The sequence below is a fragment of the Myotis lucifugus genome, unplaced genomic scaffold (assembly GCF_000147115.1).
Source record: "Myotis lucifugus unplaced genomic scaffold, Myoluc2.0 scaffold_144, whole genome shotgun sequence".
Lineage (NCBI taxonomy): Eukaryota > Metazoa > Chordata > Mammalia > Chiroptera > Vespertilionidae > Myotis > Myotis lucifugus.
In genome coordinates, this window is record NW_005871192.1 from 2,401,753 (window position 1) to 2,416,929 (window position 15,177).

General features: G+C 40.6%; 1 protein-coding gene across 1 annotated transcript in view; it reads left to right on the forward strand.

The window, feature by feature from the left end:
* Window positions 1-15,177, forward strand: part of BNC2 (basonuclin 2) — a 295,227-nt gene that overhangs the window by 167,312 nt on the left and 112,738 nt on the right. The window contains 1 exon segment of the mRNA XM_023758914.1: window positions 2,960-3,195. Within this exon segment, the coding sequence (XP_023614682.1) occupies window positions 2,960-3,195 (236 nt within the window).

Here is a 15,177-nt window from a genome sequence, read left to right on the forward strand (position 1 = left end):
TTCACCCTTTCATCCTCCATAACAGAGCTCAATGTGGCCAGGTGCTTGTTTGTATAAATAAAGTTTTATTGGAACACAGACATGACCATTAGTTTCAGTCTGACCTGCTTTCATAACCACAGAGGTGATTAGTTAAGGAAGAGAATGTAAAACCCATAAGAAGTAAAAATATCTGGTCCTTCACAGAAAAAAAGTTATTGACCTGTGTTCTATGTCTCTGTGGCTTGTAACAGAATTCCTACTTCATAACATATGTCATACTTACTAGTGTGAAGAGGAATCAGGTAATGTCCTTATAATACTCACACTCTCTGGTGTTCTCAAAAGCATATCTAGGGAAATATTTTTGCCATACCTATTCTACCTGTGCTCTTTCAATTATCTGAACAATTTCTCTTTGTTTCTCTACCCTCAACAGGTTAGTCTTCTTTATCTTCTAAAAACTGTCTGCCATTTTTAAGGGGTGGGAGGGAGAGGGCTGATATGACCTTTTCCCACCTAGCCTTTGAATACATTGGTACACAGACCTACATATACTCAGTGCATAAGTACAAGGTCCAAACACATGGACAAAAATCAGGATTTAGTGTCAGTTACTTTCCCCTACTAAACCCTCTTGATTTCCTATTTGTTGTGGTATAAGCAGAGTATTTTGTGACAAAGTGATTGATCTGGGCCAGGAGGGTTGATGGAAGAGAGTTGGAGAGCAGGTTTTCCCTGACCTGGTCACTGGATTCTGGAAGCAGAACAGCCACTCAGCAGAGTAGTTAAGCAGTTCTTGGAGAAGAACGGGGATAATAATACTTTCCTGCATCTTTGCAGGCTCAATGCCCTGTGGGGTGAGAGAAGTCTTCAATCCCTAGGCTTGTGAATCCCTTATCTTTCCCAAACATTAAATTAATTTTTAAGGCTATTTATTCAAAGTTGACTCAACCACTAGAATAGGAAAGATCAGACAAATCAACTGCAAGAAATGAAGTATGAGAAAACCCGAACTCTTTGACAAAGTATTCCTGGGAGTAAATGTGTTGAATGAAGCCAGCGGGTAAATGATAAGGGCCTTTACACTATGGATGTAAGAAAGCAATTTATCAAGAGTACATGAACTCTCTAGTGACCACAAGTCAGGAGGAAACCAGAGTGGAGGAGGAGCCCTGAAAAACTACATTTCAAATAAGTAAAAACCGTGTGTGTGCATGCACTTTTAAATACCTGCATTAATATGCAGAGACACTGGTATATTCAAATAAGAGTTACTCAGAGTGCACATGTACAGTACAGTACAGTACATACCGTTATGGGCTAAGGTAGAGGGAAGGGTGGGTGAGAAAGACCAGGCAGGGATTTAGAACTTGCAGAAACGTTGGGTACTGTACTCTCAGGTATAGTTAGAATTTGAGCCTGGATGTTATCTGAAAGCCACTGGCCTCACTCAAGAGATTAGATGACCATTTTTTTCAGGCTCAGGTGTTTATCTGTTTTAATCCCCAGAAGGCCATATGTGTATAATTCTTACAGTTGACCTAATGCTTTTGTGTCCTCTTCAGGAGTTCAAAGCACCTCTCATTCATTATCTCATTAATCTTTGCAGCAGCATCTCTTTAAGATAACATATAATACAATGTTATCTTAATTCACTTTAAAGAAACTGAGGAAAAATATAATTATATTATTTGCAATAGTAACTATTTGCAATAGTTAATTCCCAGTAAATCAGATAAGATGGGGACTGGAAGTATGATCTGATCTTGGCTTTAAGATCTAGAGGAGAGAGATAATTTCTTAGATTTGAGGAGGAAAAGGCCTAATTGTTGAAATATTTAATTAAAATATTTACTCTGAAAATGGTCACCCTTCGTTTTCTGTACTGACATAACAGCTGAAATTCACAGAAATTCTCAAACTTTGATTATAGTCATTGTTTTCCATTTTCATTTGACACTAAACCCTGGTCAGAGCTGTTTAAAAGATGACTAAATTATGGCTTGAATGTATTTTTTTCTACTTTTTTTTGTTTGTTTTTGTTTCTCCTGGATAACTTTTATAGAACATGCCAGTGAACACTAAACTAAATCTCACAGGTGAACAGCAAGAGGTAAAATTGGGAGACCTAAGTCTCTGGATAATCTCCCTTCGCTCCTGGTCATTTAACTTGAGAGCCCTACACTGATGTCAGCTTTCCTTATTATTCCTTTGAAATTAGGCCTTTTAGGCCCCTGCATTCTGAAGAACATGCTTCTCTTCCTCTTTAAACCATTCAGGTTTTACAAGGGGTGGATTTTATTTTTTTAAAATATAACTTTATTGATTTTAGAGAGGAAGGGAGAGGAAGGGAGAGATAGAAACATCAGTGATGAGAGAAAATCATTGATCAGCTGCCTCCTGCATGCTCCCCTACTGGGAATGGAGCCCGCAACCTGGGTATGCACCCTTGATCAGAATCGAACCCGGAACCCTTCAGTCCACAGGCCGACACTCTATTCACTGAGCCAAACCAGCTAGGGCAGATTTTATTTTTTAAAATTATATTGGTCGAACCTGTTCTTAGGACATTAGGTGGAAGTTGTTCGTTTTTTCTTTGGTGGGGGAAGGGAGGACACCATGACAACTTGGGTTGCACCATAATTCAATTAGCTAATTAATTAGTCTGGTTTGTAGAGTCAGCCACAGTCATTTAGAAACATCCTCAGTGGCTCTCTTTCTGAAAGTTGAATACGTTTTGTATTTTCTTGCTGTCTTTTGCAGTCTGCAATTTATAAACAAAACAGGGAGAAGGTGGGAAGAGAACTATTTACATTGCAAACACTTGCTTAAAGACTTATGTGGTTTTCCTGTGGTGATCTGCAGCCTTAGAAATGGAGCCCTGATAACTTCCAGTAACTTATTTCTGCTTTGTCTGTCCTCTCCCTTTGTCTCTTTATTCCCATCCACCTCCGGATCCTTGGTGGGACCACCACAGCCTTGGATAAGCTCAGCACCCAGCACCTGTACCACCCCACGCAAGTGGAGATTGTGCAGTCCAACGTGGTGTTCGACATCAGCAGCCTGATGCTCTACGGGACACAAGCGGTGCCCGTGCGGCTAAAGATCCTGCTGGACCGGCTCTTCAGTGTCCTGAAGCAGGAGGAGGTGCTACACATCCTGCACGGCCTGGGCTGGACGCTACGGGACTACGTTCGGGGGTACATCCTTCAGGTAGGGGGAGGACATTGAAGCTGGTGTCTGTGGCCAGCTCTAGGAGGGGTTGGGTGAAAGCCCTTGGCAAGCAAACCTGGTCTCCTTCCTGCCTCTCGCAGTCCCAGGTAGGCACACCCTCTCCCGGTTAGAACGGTGCTTTTGGCAGGCTTGCGGGGGAATTGGAAAGAAGGAGTGACGTCCCAGCGGGCTGACAGCAGGCTTCAGTGGTGTATGTTAGGAAGGAAACAGTGGCCTGTTGCCTAGTGTTGCTTTGTTTGCCTCCTTTTGAATCCAGCTCACTCTCCCTGCACCATGAGTGCCCTGGCTTCTCCAGCAAGTCTTGCTGTAGCCCTACTCAAGGGGGAGGGCTCTTTGAGGTGGGTGATGCCTGTGTGGAAATCTGAGATGACATTTCATCTGGGTTTAGTAAGGCTTGTTCTCACCCTTAATTTGTAGGTTCGGTGTTTTGTTGGTTGTCTGTGCACCCTAACTAATTATTGCTTCTTCGTCCAAATCAAAGGAAGAACTGTAATGTCGATAAATTCCCCGCTTTTGTAACCAGTCAATCTTCACACTCCAAACCATGCAGGCATGGTTGTAGATTTGGCCTTCATAGCACCTGCTCTTATAGCCCGAACCCTGTCTTTGTGTCAGTAGGTCTTAAAGCTCTTCTGGGAGGCCCACAGCCTCCACTCCCTTCCCCTGCAACCTCCCTGCCCCCCTTTCATCATATTTTGCAGTATGTTATGAGTAGTTTTGCATTGTGTACTTTGCCTCTGAAGTATTTTTATGGCCATCTGTCTTCCTACGACCCTTGAAGGGTAAATGTTGAAAACAGCATGTTGGGAGACCCCAGGACCCAAAAAGACTACATGGATGATGAAGAAGTTCTCCCTCCTGCCAGAGGAGAGCATAGTGGAAAAGGTAGACTCTGAAGTGATTTTTGAAATTTCCTGCGGGGATAATACCAGGAGGATTGAGCCCTTCAAAAAAATTGCTTTTGGCTCTGCCAGCCTGTTTATTCCCCAAGTTACCTTGTGTTGTGTGCAAGGCCTTGGCTGCCAGCTTGGTATGTGAGGAGTGGGGGCCCCGCGAGTCTCCCCTTGCTTTAACCTGGCATCAAAACACACATTCCTGTCATTCTCCTGTGTGGTCCCCCCAGGTGTTAGCCAGGGCAGGAGAGCAGGGGAGGGGTGGTGAGTGAGCATAGAGAAAGAGGGGAAGTGGGATAATCTTTCTGCTCCCAGGTCTGCTATAGGAGGCAGAGGATCATATTTTTTCGTTCAGTAAGATGTCAACTTGGAAGGCACAGAAAATTTGGCCTTCTGAAGATGAGATGATGATGTTAATAGGAATACTTGTCTATTACATTTTCAGTGTACAGAAGACTTTCACAAGCATTCTCTCACTTGCCTCAGGATGGGGACATTTCAGTGGGGTGAGTGGAAAGTTAAGTCCTGGGTGGTCAGGGGAATTGAGGGGGCACAAGGTCCAGGAGGAAGGGCCAGGAAAAGCAAAGCATGGAGCCAGTTTAAGGATCCCTGATTATGCTGCCTCAAGACACATCCGGGCCACGTCTTTCTGCAGACGTTTCCACAACACGATTATTAGTGTCCATTTTGGATTGATTCTGTCCTACACCAGTGGTAGGGAACCTTTTTCTGCCAAAGGCCATATGGGTATTTATAACATCATTCGAGGGTCATACAAAATTATCAACTTAAAAATTAGGCTGCTGTATTTGGTCAGACATTTAACTCACCCCTAATGCCTTGGCAGGGCCAGACCAAATGATTTCAAGAGCCTGGTACAGCCCTCGGGCCCGACGTTCCCTAACCTGTCCTACATGAAAGAACAAACCTCTTGCAAATGTTTGAATGGAACTGTTAGCTAGGTTCAGCACTTTTTCCTTTATTTACTGAAGTATTTTGCCCCAATCTAGTATTGTCCTTTCTGCCTCCACTTAGATGCTTATTAGTTTGATCATCAGTGCTGTATTTCAGTTCTGCATGCACTATATGTTTGCCTAAGCTATGTGGAGCATATGCATGGTGTCTCTCTGTCCAAACAAATAGATATTTGCATGACTGTGATTCTTTGCCATCTTAACAACCCAGCTTACTGCAGCACCTGATTGTCAGTAAATACCGAACCTTTTGGATGTTCTGCGGTGTGGTCGTAATGTTCTGCCTTAACTGGTGCCTATTTTTTGTTTTACTTGAAATTATTAGAGATATTAGTCCCCTCCCCCCCCCAAAATAAAACCCCACAAAATTTCAACATAGCTGTAAGGCAAGCTTAGAAAACATATTCTATATTTCATTTTTATATGAGGGCTCAGGTTTTAAAGATACAAAATTGCAAGAGAAATTAATGTGAGAGAAAAATTCACCAAAACCATAAACTAACCATTTATAAAATCTCTTATTGTTGAGGTCAAATATTGCATATAAAGAACACTGTCATTTATTGTTATACTTAAATTATGATTAATTTTCATTAAATTTAATATGCATTTTGACAAAGTCTCAAATTTAATATAATCTATTTCTCCATTCAGAGTCTAGAATTGACATTTTGAGAAAATCATAGATGATTTTTACATTTGAGGATCACTAGGTTTAGTGTCTGTCTTGTTTATTGATAGAATTGATATAATATAGATTTTATTTAAATGATGCTTTTTGTTATTCAGCACTTATTATCTACTTACTCCTTGGAGAAAACAGTTCTTGGTTTAGAAAAAAAGCAAGAAGTCAGAGAACACAAAACTATTATCACTTGTGTAGTGAGAAAATGCTCACTTAAAAAATAATAAAGCAAATCCCCCCAAACAAGAGCTAGACTATAGAAATAAACCCTTTTTCTCTAAAGCAGTGTTATTTGACTATTGGTCAATATTTTAAAATTATATGTAGTAATGATAAAGCATGCACAAATGCCTTAGAATATAATTATATATAACATTTTTGTACAAGTAGACTATAAAATGTTCCATAGGTTGTGGAACCCTATAATGCACTATTAGTGTACAAGTCATTTCATCTGGCTAAAACTCAATTGTCTTGTAGCCCTCAAGGCATCAATTTTAGCATTATTGCTCTCAACAACAGTATATTGAATATTATGTCAGTTAAAGGAGAATAATTATCAAGTCAAGTTAGGGTGGCTGTTAGTCTTACCACATATTGACTTGGTTAGCAGTTGGCTATAGATTGTGTTACTGGGCAAATGAAGATGTACAGGGAGTTGGACTGGGCCCAAACCCCCATCCCTAATGTATACACAGCTACCCCTGGTTTCAGAGATGGTTTTGAATGTGGAATAATAGCATGTGTCCAATTGGATTTTGAATTTTTGGTTTTGGATGTGGGGGGAAAAGAGGATCATGTCATTCACAGTATCATTTGCAAGCATGTATGAAATGGTTATTTAAAGAAAGGGGGATGGTAGTAATGCCACAGATTCATTTAAAAGACTAGCAATACCTTTCAAGAATTCTGTACTGTTTTGATAAAAATTACTGTTCATTTATGTGATTATCTATGTAACTCATTAGCTAGCCAGCTGGGTGTAAAGTGCATAGTATATCTTGGACTACAGTGATTTAAGATTCTAGGAATATCTTAAAGGTAAACAGTCCAGTATTCTCCCATGTACCAATTAAACTATTCATTATTAAAGTACAGAAAAAAATGAGATAAATTTGAAGTATTTTTCCACAAAGTAGCAAGAAAAGGAAATATGCTAAAGATTTAGATGCTAAAATCTAAATATAAAGGGAAATAAGTTTTTCTTTTTCTTCTAAGGACTAATTCTTATTTCAAGTCTGTATCTCACTTATTTCCCTGTCTTTGGCTAGGATATAAAAATATAGGTGATTATCACTGTTGAATGTAAGCATTTAAAAATCAAGTTTTCACAGTCTCTGTTCAGTTTGAATTTGTTTCTGACTTGCCTGGGCTCAGACACGAGCCGATCTGTGGAAATCTTCTCCTTTGCAAATGAGTCCTGCCAGAATTCAGGGAACCATGTCAGACACTCGGAATAATTAGCTGAGGCATCAGGCCTTGTGAGAGAATGAATAGTGATGCACGTTTCAAATCACCGGTGTCTTGAAACCATCAGAACTAATAGAACAATCAGCACTTTAGAAGAACATGTCCCAGAGTATTGGAGATTTGAGATTTGACTTTAGATTTGGGAGGAAGTACACTCTTGCCTCTTCTCTTAGAGCCTCTTGATAACATTAGCATTATACAGGCTCTGAGGTGTTCTGGAATACGTGGTTTGTGAGAGTAGGTAAGTAGCTTCCACCAACCTTTCCCACTTAGTAGCCTTTTTCTGTCCAGCTCATAAGTCTTCAATTCCCGAACACACTCGGCTCTTCTTCGACTTGGCCTGTTGTGAGCACAGTTTCTTCGGCCTGGATTCCCCTACTTCTCTCTCTGCATGGGCAATTTCTTGTCTGTTAGGGGTCAGCCCCACTTTTTCCCAGAGACCTATTCTGTGCAGCTTAACCAATGCAGGTCTTCTCCAGTGTGGCTCTGTTTGAGGATTCTGTTTCCCTTAAGCTCTAATCCAAATTAAAATTAATCAATTAAATCAACTGTTAAAATGTTTGTTTTTCCCCCTCCTTCCTCACTAGGGAACACTGTAAAGGCAGGGTACTCAATAACTATCTGTTAAATGACTGGGAAAAGAAACCTGCTTAACCTGGCATAACTTGATATTTCACCAAGGAACTCGCAGAATACATTCAGTAGCTTCGTTTGGTCCAAGGGCCCTTCATCTTCCTTCAGGCTTCCTGGGGACTAAATTCTGTGACCACAGCTGGGTTGGTGAAAGCATTAAGAAGAGAATCAAGAAGTCTAGAGGTCTGTATAGAATAAGTGTTTTGTGGTAGAAAAACATCAATATTAAGCAAACACTTGCATCTAAACAGCCCTTTGTGCAGGAAGTTCTCATATTAGTTAGCTTTTTGAGTTCCCAGTGAATCAACATTTGGAGTAGTTGAAGCTCAAAGAGGTTAGTTAAGCGACTTTCCTGTGATCACAGAAGCTGTACATTGGCACAGCTGATGCACGGTAAGCTTCCTGAGGAAGAGAACCTCTCTGCACATAGCTGGGCACATAGTAGGGCTTACCAAATATTGAGGGAGGAAATTTTGAAATCTGATTTTAACTCTGACTCTATGGGCAGTGTTTGGATGGGTTTTGTGTTTTTGAGACTCCAAAGCTGTCTTTCCAGAACTAGAATCTTGTAGCATGAAGTGGTATGGTTTGGGAAACAGAGAAGGTCCAAGAAACCTGAACTGACAGACTAAGTTAAGATCTCTCTTATATTTGGTGGATCATAACCGCCTAACCATAGGCAACATTAGGTGAAATTGGTTCCCCTTTTATGGTATTTTTTTTCTCGGCTATTTTTAAGTATTCCATCTTGTTTCTGGTTACCTTTGCTATTTCATGACCAAAACCTTTTCTCTAGATCTGATGTTTATCGTTAATGCTTCATTGTGAATTCTGCTCTTTGACTTACCTTTTCAGGGATCCATGCCTTTTGTAATTAAGTGTAAAAAAGGGGGTGTGTTTTTTCATTTTCATTTTATTTTTTCCCTAATTAATAAGATTTCACCTGTTTCATGTGCAAGGGGTGGAACAGAGATGAAATAGCTCTTTTCTGGGCCCGTAAAAGGATATCGAGTTGAATGGGAAAGGAGGAACTAGATACTGATGAGAATATTGGGCTAATGTCCCAGTTCTGCCACTGATTACTTATGTGAATATGGAAAATTTTGCCAGTCTCAGCCATAGTTTCTTCATCTTTAAAATTGAGATAACCCCTTATACCTCTCTTGCTTTTGAGTGGCAAAGGATGAAGTGATGTAGATGAAAGCATGTTGTAAACTCTAACTCAAGAGGGTATTTTTCACTTACATCTATGCATAAACCTAACTCTGACCAGTTACTGCGGGGAAATAGTAGGTGCCAAACCTGTTTCTCTGCAGATGTCAAATGCTTAGAAAAAGATAAGAAGTCCATTGTAGGCTTTAGTTAATGTCATTAGAATAAATGCTAGTTGTTTCAGTAAGTAAACCCTGAAATGCTAGTGGCCTGACACAATAGGAGTTTGTTTCTCCCTCTCATCAAGACCAATTAGCATTTCTGGGTGGTGAATGCTTTCCTCTTAGAGTTGGTTTGAGGAGAGGTCATTTTAGGGCCCCTGACATTTTATGGCTCTTCCATTCTCTGGGGCCTCCGCTTCCTCATCCAGGTGGCAGCCCTAGGAGAGGTGAAGGTCTTTGTGGGAGGTTTTCATGGACCTGGCTGGAAAGGAGAGTGACTTCTCCCCACATGTCACTGATCCGAGCTTGTATCTAAATGGAGCCAGCTGACTGAGGGGGACTGGGACATGTAGTGCCAGGCTGAGCAGCCGCTCCCAGCTCTATCTTTGCAGAATAGAGGATGAGCACAGGTCAGGGCCTCACTCAGGTGTGGTGGCATAGCCATCATTCTGCTTATTTTTAATACAGTTGGGCCAGGAAAGCTTAGAGCAGCAGATTAGTGTGGTAAAGGTAAGTTAATGGGTTTGAATCCTGGCTCCAGTTCTTACTAGATATGTGAAAATAGGGTCTGTATCCCTTAACCTATATGCCCATTAAGTATTGAGTAGTATCACTTGCCTGAGTATCCAGTAAATGTTAACCATCAATGTTTATGGTGATGACGAAAAACATGATGACATTAACTATTTTTCCAACATGGCCATTTTAGACCTTTGTGTATACAGCAACCTTAAATCCTGATGTTTTATATTTCACCTTATTTTTTAGAACAGTGCTCCCCAACCAGGCAGGCCAAAGGGTATCTACTATTCAATTGTAAATAAAGAATACATTTGTGCATATACGTATGAACGCAGACAAACACATACATACTAGTAGTACATGCTTGATTACATATAATGAGCAGGAGGGCATAGTGACAAAGATTTTGGACTTGCGAGTGGGACAGACTGGGGTATGAATCCTAGTTTCACTTTTGATAGCTCTGTTACTTATGATAGTCATTTTACATGTTTGAACCTGAGTTTCTTCATCTGTAAATGTTAAATGAAATGATATTTATAAAGTGCTTAGTGAAGTAAATAGTCCATAGGACTCTCATTAGTATTAACCAATATTACATTGTGAGTGAATCTGCATGTGTGTTATTTTTTTAGTTTTGACTCATTCCATATATGACTATCATTTTTATTACCCTCTATTTCAATAACTCTTCTAATACTTTTCCAAGCACCTGACATAGAATGAATGAGTACTTGATGAATTTATTAAGCTCATTAGAGCATCTCAGCTTTCACCCCATTGTATAAAGTAAAATTATTTAAAATAGGCACCCTTTTAAAAAAATATGTTTTATTTCAGAGAGAGGAAGGGAGAGGGAGAGCGAGATAGAAACATCAATGATGAGAGAGAATCATTGATCAATCGGCTGCCTCCTGCGTTTCCCCCATTGAGGATCAGCCACACCTGGATATGTGCCCTGAGTGGGAATCGAACCATGACTTCCTGGTTCATGAGTGGCCACCCAGCCAAGGAGCCACACTGGCCAGGCTAGGCATCCTTTTTATGGGTATTATCTGACCTCACAGATTTTTAGGAAATTCCAGAGCAGAGTCTGATAGTCCTTGAAATAGCTAAGTTTATTGATTACCTTGTGCTGAGTACACAAAAGAAGATTTCCAGGAAACCCTCACTCAAATGGACAAAGTAGCTATAAACAAATCACTCAAGTTGTATGATCAAAGTGATAAAAATGCACAGATGATCATAGGGTTGATGTAGAAGAGGGATTATTTGACTCAACTAAATACTGCATTATCACCACCATGATGTGAAGTATCTTTTGCATCGTGTCCTTTTCATGTCAACAACGTGTGCATCTGTTTCAGAAGAGAAGGATCACAGGTATGAATGGTCAAGATCCCCCGGTCTTTGTCAGGGATATACAAAAGGATGATGATCCAGGGCAATGTGCTATATTTAGAGTGTCTGTTTTCTAGAGTGCTTGGACCACTATAGAAATTTTCCCAGCAGTCCTCCCAATCTCCCTATTAGAGAGATATTTTCAGAGAATGTTATCCCCAGTTTTAAAGTTATTGTGGCTGAAGGCCTCAGGCAGGGTCAAAGCTGGAAGTGGAATACAGGGGTTTTTGAATCCCTTGCCAAAGCTGTAACTTTTTGAACAGCAATGAAAGCAAACATCTTATATCCAAGGACATAGCTTGGTGTTTTGTGCTCAGAGTTCAAATAAAAGTATTCCCCCCTCTACCCTTTCAAGGTAGAAATACATAGCTCACCAAATTCCAGTGTGGAATTCAGTGACTGCTAGAATAGGATTTGTGTCTCTGGGACACGGAGAGAGGGTTTTGTATTTCCCAAGAGGAGCAGAAATGAGCCCACAGCTCTCTGGCCATTCGCCATTTGATAAAAACCAGTTCAGATGTACTTGAAATGGATCTTCTCTGTGATGGCACTGATTAAACCATGTGATCTCCAGAGCAACACTCGAACGTACTCCTTGTTGAATTTAGAATGGAGATCTCCTGAGCTTTGGGTTTAGACCTCAATTCTACCTCCAGTTAGCTCTTTAGCCTTGCAAAAAGTACATAATTTCTATGAGCCTCATTTTCCTGATGATACATACCTTCTTAGTGGAGTTTTGAGGATAAAGAGAACTAATTTCATAGACGAGATCAGTAAACCTTAATTCCTTAAGTAGAACAATTTTCCGGTCCCCACCTACCACAATCCTTAAGATTCTAGAGCAGCAAAAGCTTTGTGATTTTCTGTTCAACTGTATGTATATTATATTTGAGCCACGGTGCCCTCTTTATATTCCCCCCCCACTTTGATAGAAGGAGCAGGTTGAAGATGAGAGGGGCTTGCACAGGAACTGAAATCTGTTATGACTGTAGCAAAGAATCATGGGAGCCTCTCAAGATCCAGCCCTAGTCTACCATCTGTTTCTTTTGAGTGACCTGCATTCCAAATACTCGTATGTAAAATCACGAAGGGCTGTGAAAAGTAGAAAGTAAGATGAGGATCTGTGTGGGTTTCTGGAAGCTTTTGCTAAATCCATACAGGTGGGACAAACATAAATAAAGATTCCTTTTTTTGATTTATATACAATAGCCATATAAATAATGCTAGCAGCAATTGGAAAATGGAATGCGGGCCAATACATTCTGCTAGTAGAATGTAAGTGACCACTGCCAAATTGAATTACTCCAGGAAGACCTGTTGAAAGAGGAGATTCTTAAGGAAGAAGAAAGATATTGTTACACAGTAGAAAGGATGGAACAAACATTTTTCCGAACAGGAAGAATTCTGTGTTGGGAAGAGGTGTGAACATGTTTATGGGGGAGAGTTGCATTTCAGTTAGGTGAGTAGCATTGAACTGTAGTGTTGGTGAGCGTGGGGAAGCCAGGCCTGGGTCCATTGATCTGAAGTCCTTTTGTTTCTCCTGGTTTTTGTATCACCATTCCTTTCTAAGGGGTGTGACTAGTGATTCTGTTGGTCACTTACAAACCTGGCATTTGTTGCTAATAACTTTGAAACTTAAAATGCAGCCCAGACGGTGTTTCTCAGTGGTTGAGCGTTGACCTATGAACCGAGAGGGCACTGGTTCAATTCCTGGTCAGGGCACGTGCCCGGGTTTTGGGTTTGATTCCCAGTGGGGCACGTGCAGGAGGAAGCCGATCAATGCCTCTCTCATCATTGTTGTTTCTACCCCCCTCTCTCCCTCTCCCTTCCTCTCTCTAAAATCAATAAAACATATATATTTTTTAAAAATGCAGATCACTGGCCAGTGACTTCATGAACAGTTGTTTTAGAAACCTACCCCTGAGGTGAGGCCCTGTTGCTTTCTAGGAAATGTTTTCATTTGTTAGTGGCAATTCAGTGACCTGCTGTGTCCTCTCTGCCTGTTTGTCATTTGCTTTCTTTCTCAGTCAAGGTAGACTTGGGATGGGGGACTTGGAGAGCAGCTTGGACAGTGATAGTTTTGCATTTCAACAGTGGAATATCTTGCAGTGACTACAATAGAACATAATATGTAAAACTCCAAAATAAGAAAATGAGATGTTGGTTGGCCTGCATTCTCATCTTCAGGTTACTGTGTAATTCTTACCTACAGCCACCAGGAAAGCATTTTTCAGAGACTTTGAGAACTGAAGGTCCTTTCTGTAAGGAAATGCTTTTTAACCTGGTCTTCTTGTTCTCGTGTAATTTTCTCTCTTTAACAAAGCCATAATAACAGTGGCCGAGGCAGCTTTCTAGTTAGTATGAGTAATGTGGTTACTGTATTTTCTATTTTTATTTTAATGTTTTATTTGCTGTGTTTCTTTTTTTTCTTTTTTGGTTTCAAAAATAGCAGTTGAATAAATGTAACTCAAAGACTGGTGCACACTGCATCCTCTGTGGGATACAATGCTGCAGGAATACTATAAACGACAGGCATTTCCCCACCCCTCTCCCCCTTCAGATTCCTCAGTGGAATAAACAGGAGGATGTTTGGAACACAGACCACTGAAAACATTGGTCAGGTTAAGGCCAGGCTTCAGAGAAATTGACATTTAAACTATAGAGTATGTATCCTGTAGGTTTCTGTCTCTAGAGTACCCATTAATATTAAGCCTGTTTATTTTTTGATGTGTTGATAAGACACCAAATTAGGTAGCCAGGGATGCACCTTAAATTGGTTCATTCATTTGCTTCGTTTCACAGTATGCAGACATGTCTTGAAATTTTAAATTAACAACAACAAAATAAACTTTAAATTCCTCTTGAAAGAGTAATTAAGAGCTACTTGTGTCCGTGTCCTGTCATCTCTGCCAGGATTAGAGTTCATGCTGAGTATATTCCATTGAGTCAGCCATCATTCCATCACCAGCAGGGATTGCTTTTCCACGTATTGACATGTGAGGGAATGTCTGCCTTGCAGTAGCCATGGGCTTGTGCCAGATTTTGAGATCCATAGGGGCAGTGCTGGGAGCTTTTCAATTCTGAATCAGAGATCCAATTCATAATAGCTGAGCCAGGGAAACCGGGTTGAATCTGTAGCCAAAACCATGGTCACACACACACACACACACACACACACACACCCCAAAACTTTTTTTCCCCTTTCCCTTTTCGCAGTGCTTTATTGTGTTAAAATTATGAGCGCCTCTGTCCATTGATCCTCTGGTGACTTTACATTGGATTCAAATTGTGGTCTCTTAGGTGAAAAGGTCAGTGTTTTATTCATTCAGCTGCACATCGATGGAGATTAACTGAGATCAGTACAAGACATTTGGATCCTGCCAGACCTAGGGCACCTGAAAGAAGTGTATTTCTTTTCTCCCTAGCCCTCAATATCCCTGCTGCAGGAGAGGATGGCCCGCTCTTCTGGGAGTGGGGGAGGGTTTGATTGGCAATGTGTTAACTGCCTCAAATCCATGGCCATAGGGTGAGTGAGAATCCCTGAGAATCAAACATGTCATCTATGTAGCATCACCTGATTTAGTGCTTTTCCTCAAGTCTGAGGTGTCTCCAGGGGCCTTTTTTCCCCTGCAGCACTGATCTTTCAATGAGGTGCTAGTGTCTGTCCCGAGCAATAACAAGGAAAAACCATGAAGTGTGAACAGCTCTTATTAGGGGTGTAAATGTCATTAAGGCCTTTGTAGCCTTCTCTGCAATCTGGAAGCTCTTGTCAAGAGGGTGACTACTGAAGCCTCCTTTAAAGTCATATAAATGGAATTAAGATGATGAACTTTTACATTTTAATTAAGCAAAGCCATTAGCTCCCTTTGCTTATGCATTTTTTGTAGGCAATCATGCTTGTGTCTGATAAAGATAGCCCTCTAAGATAAAACTGTTAAAAAAATCATTTATGACATTTATTTTAAGAATTTGAGAAATATTTGGTTTCCTCTAAATCAACGTTTTAGATA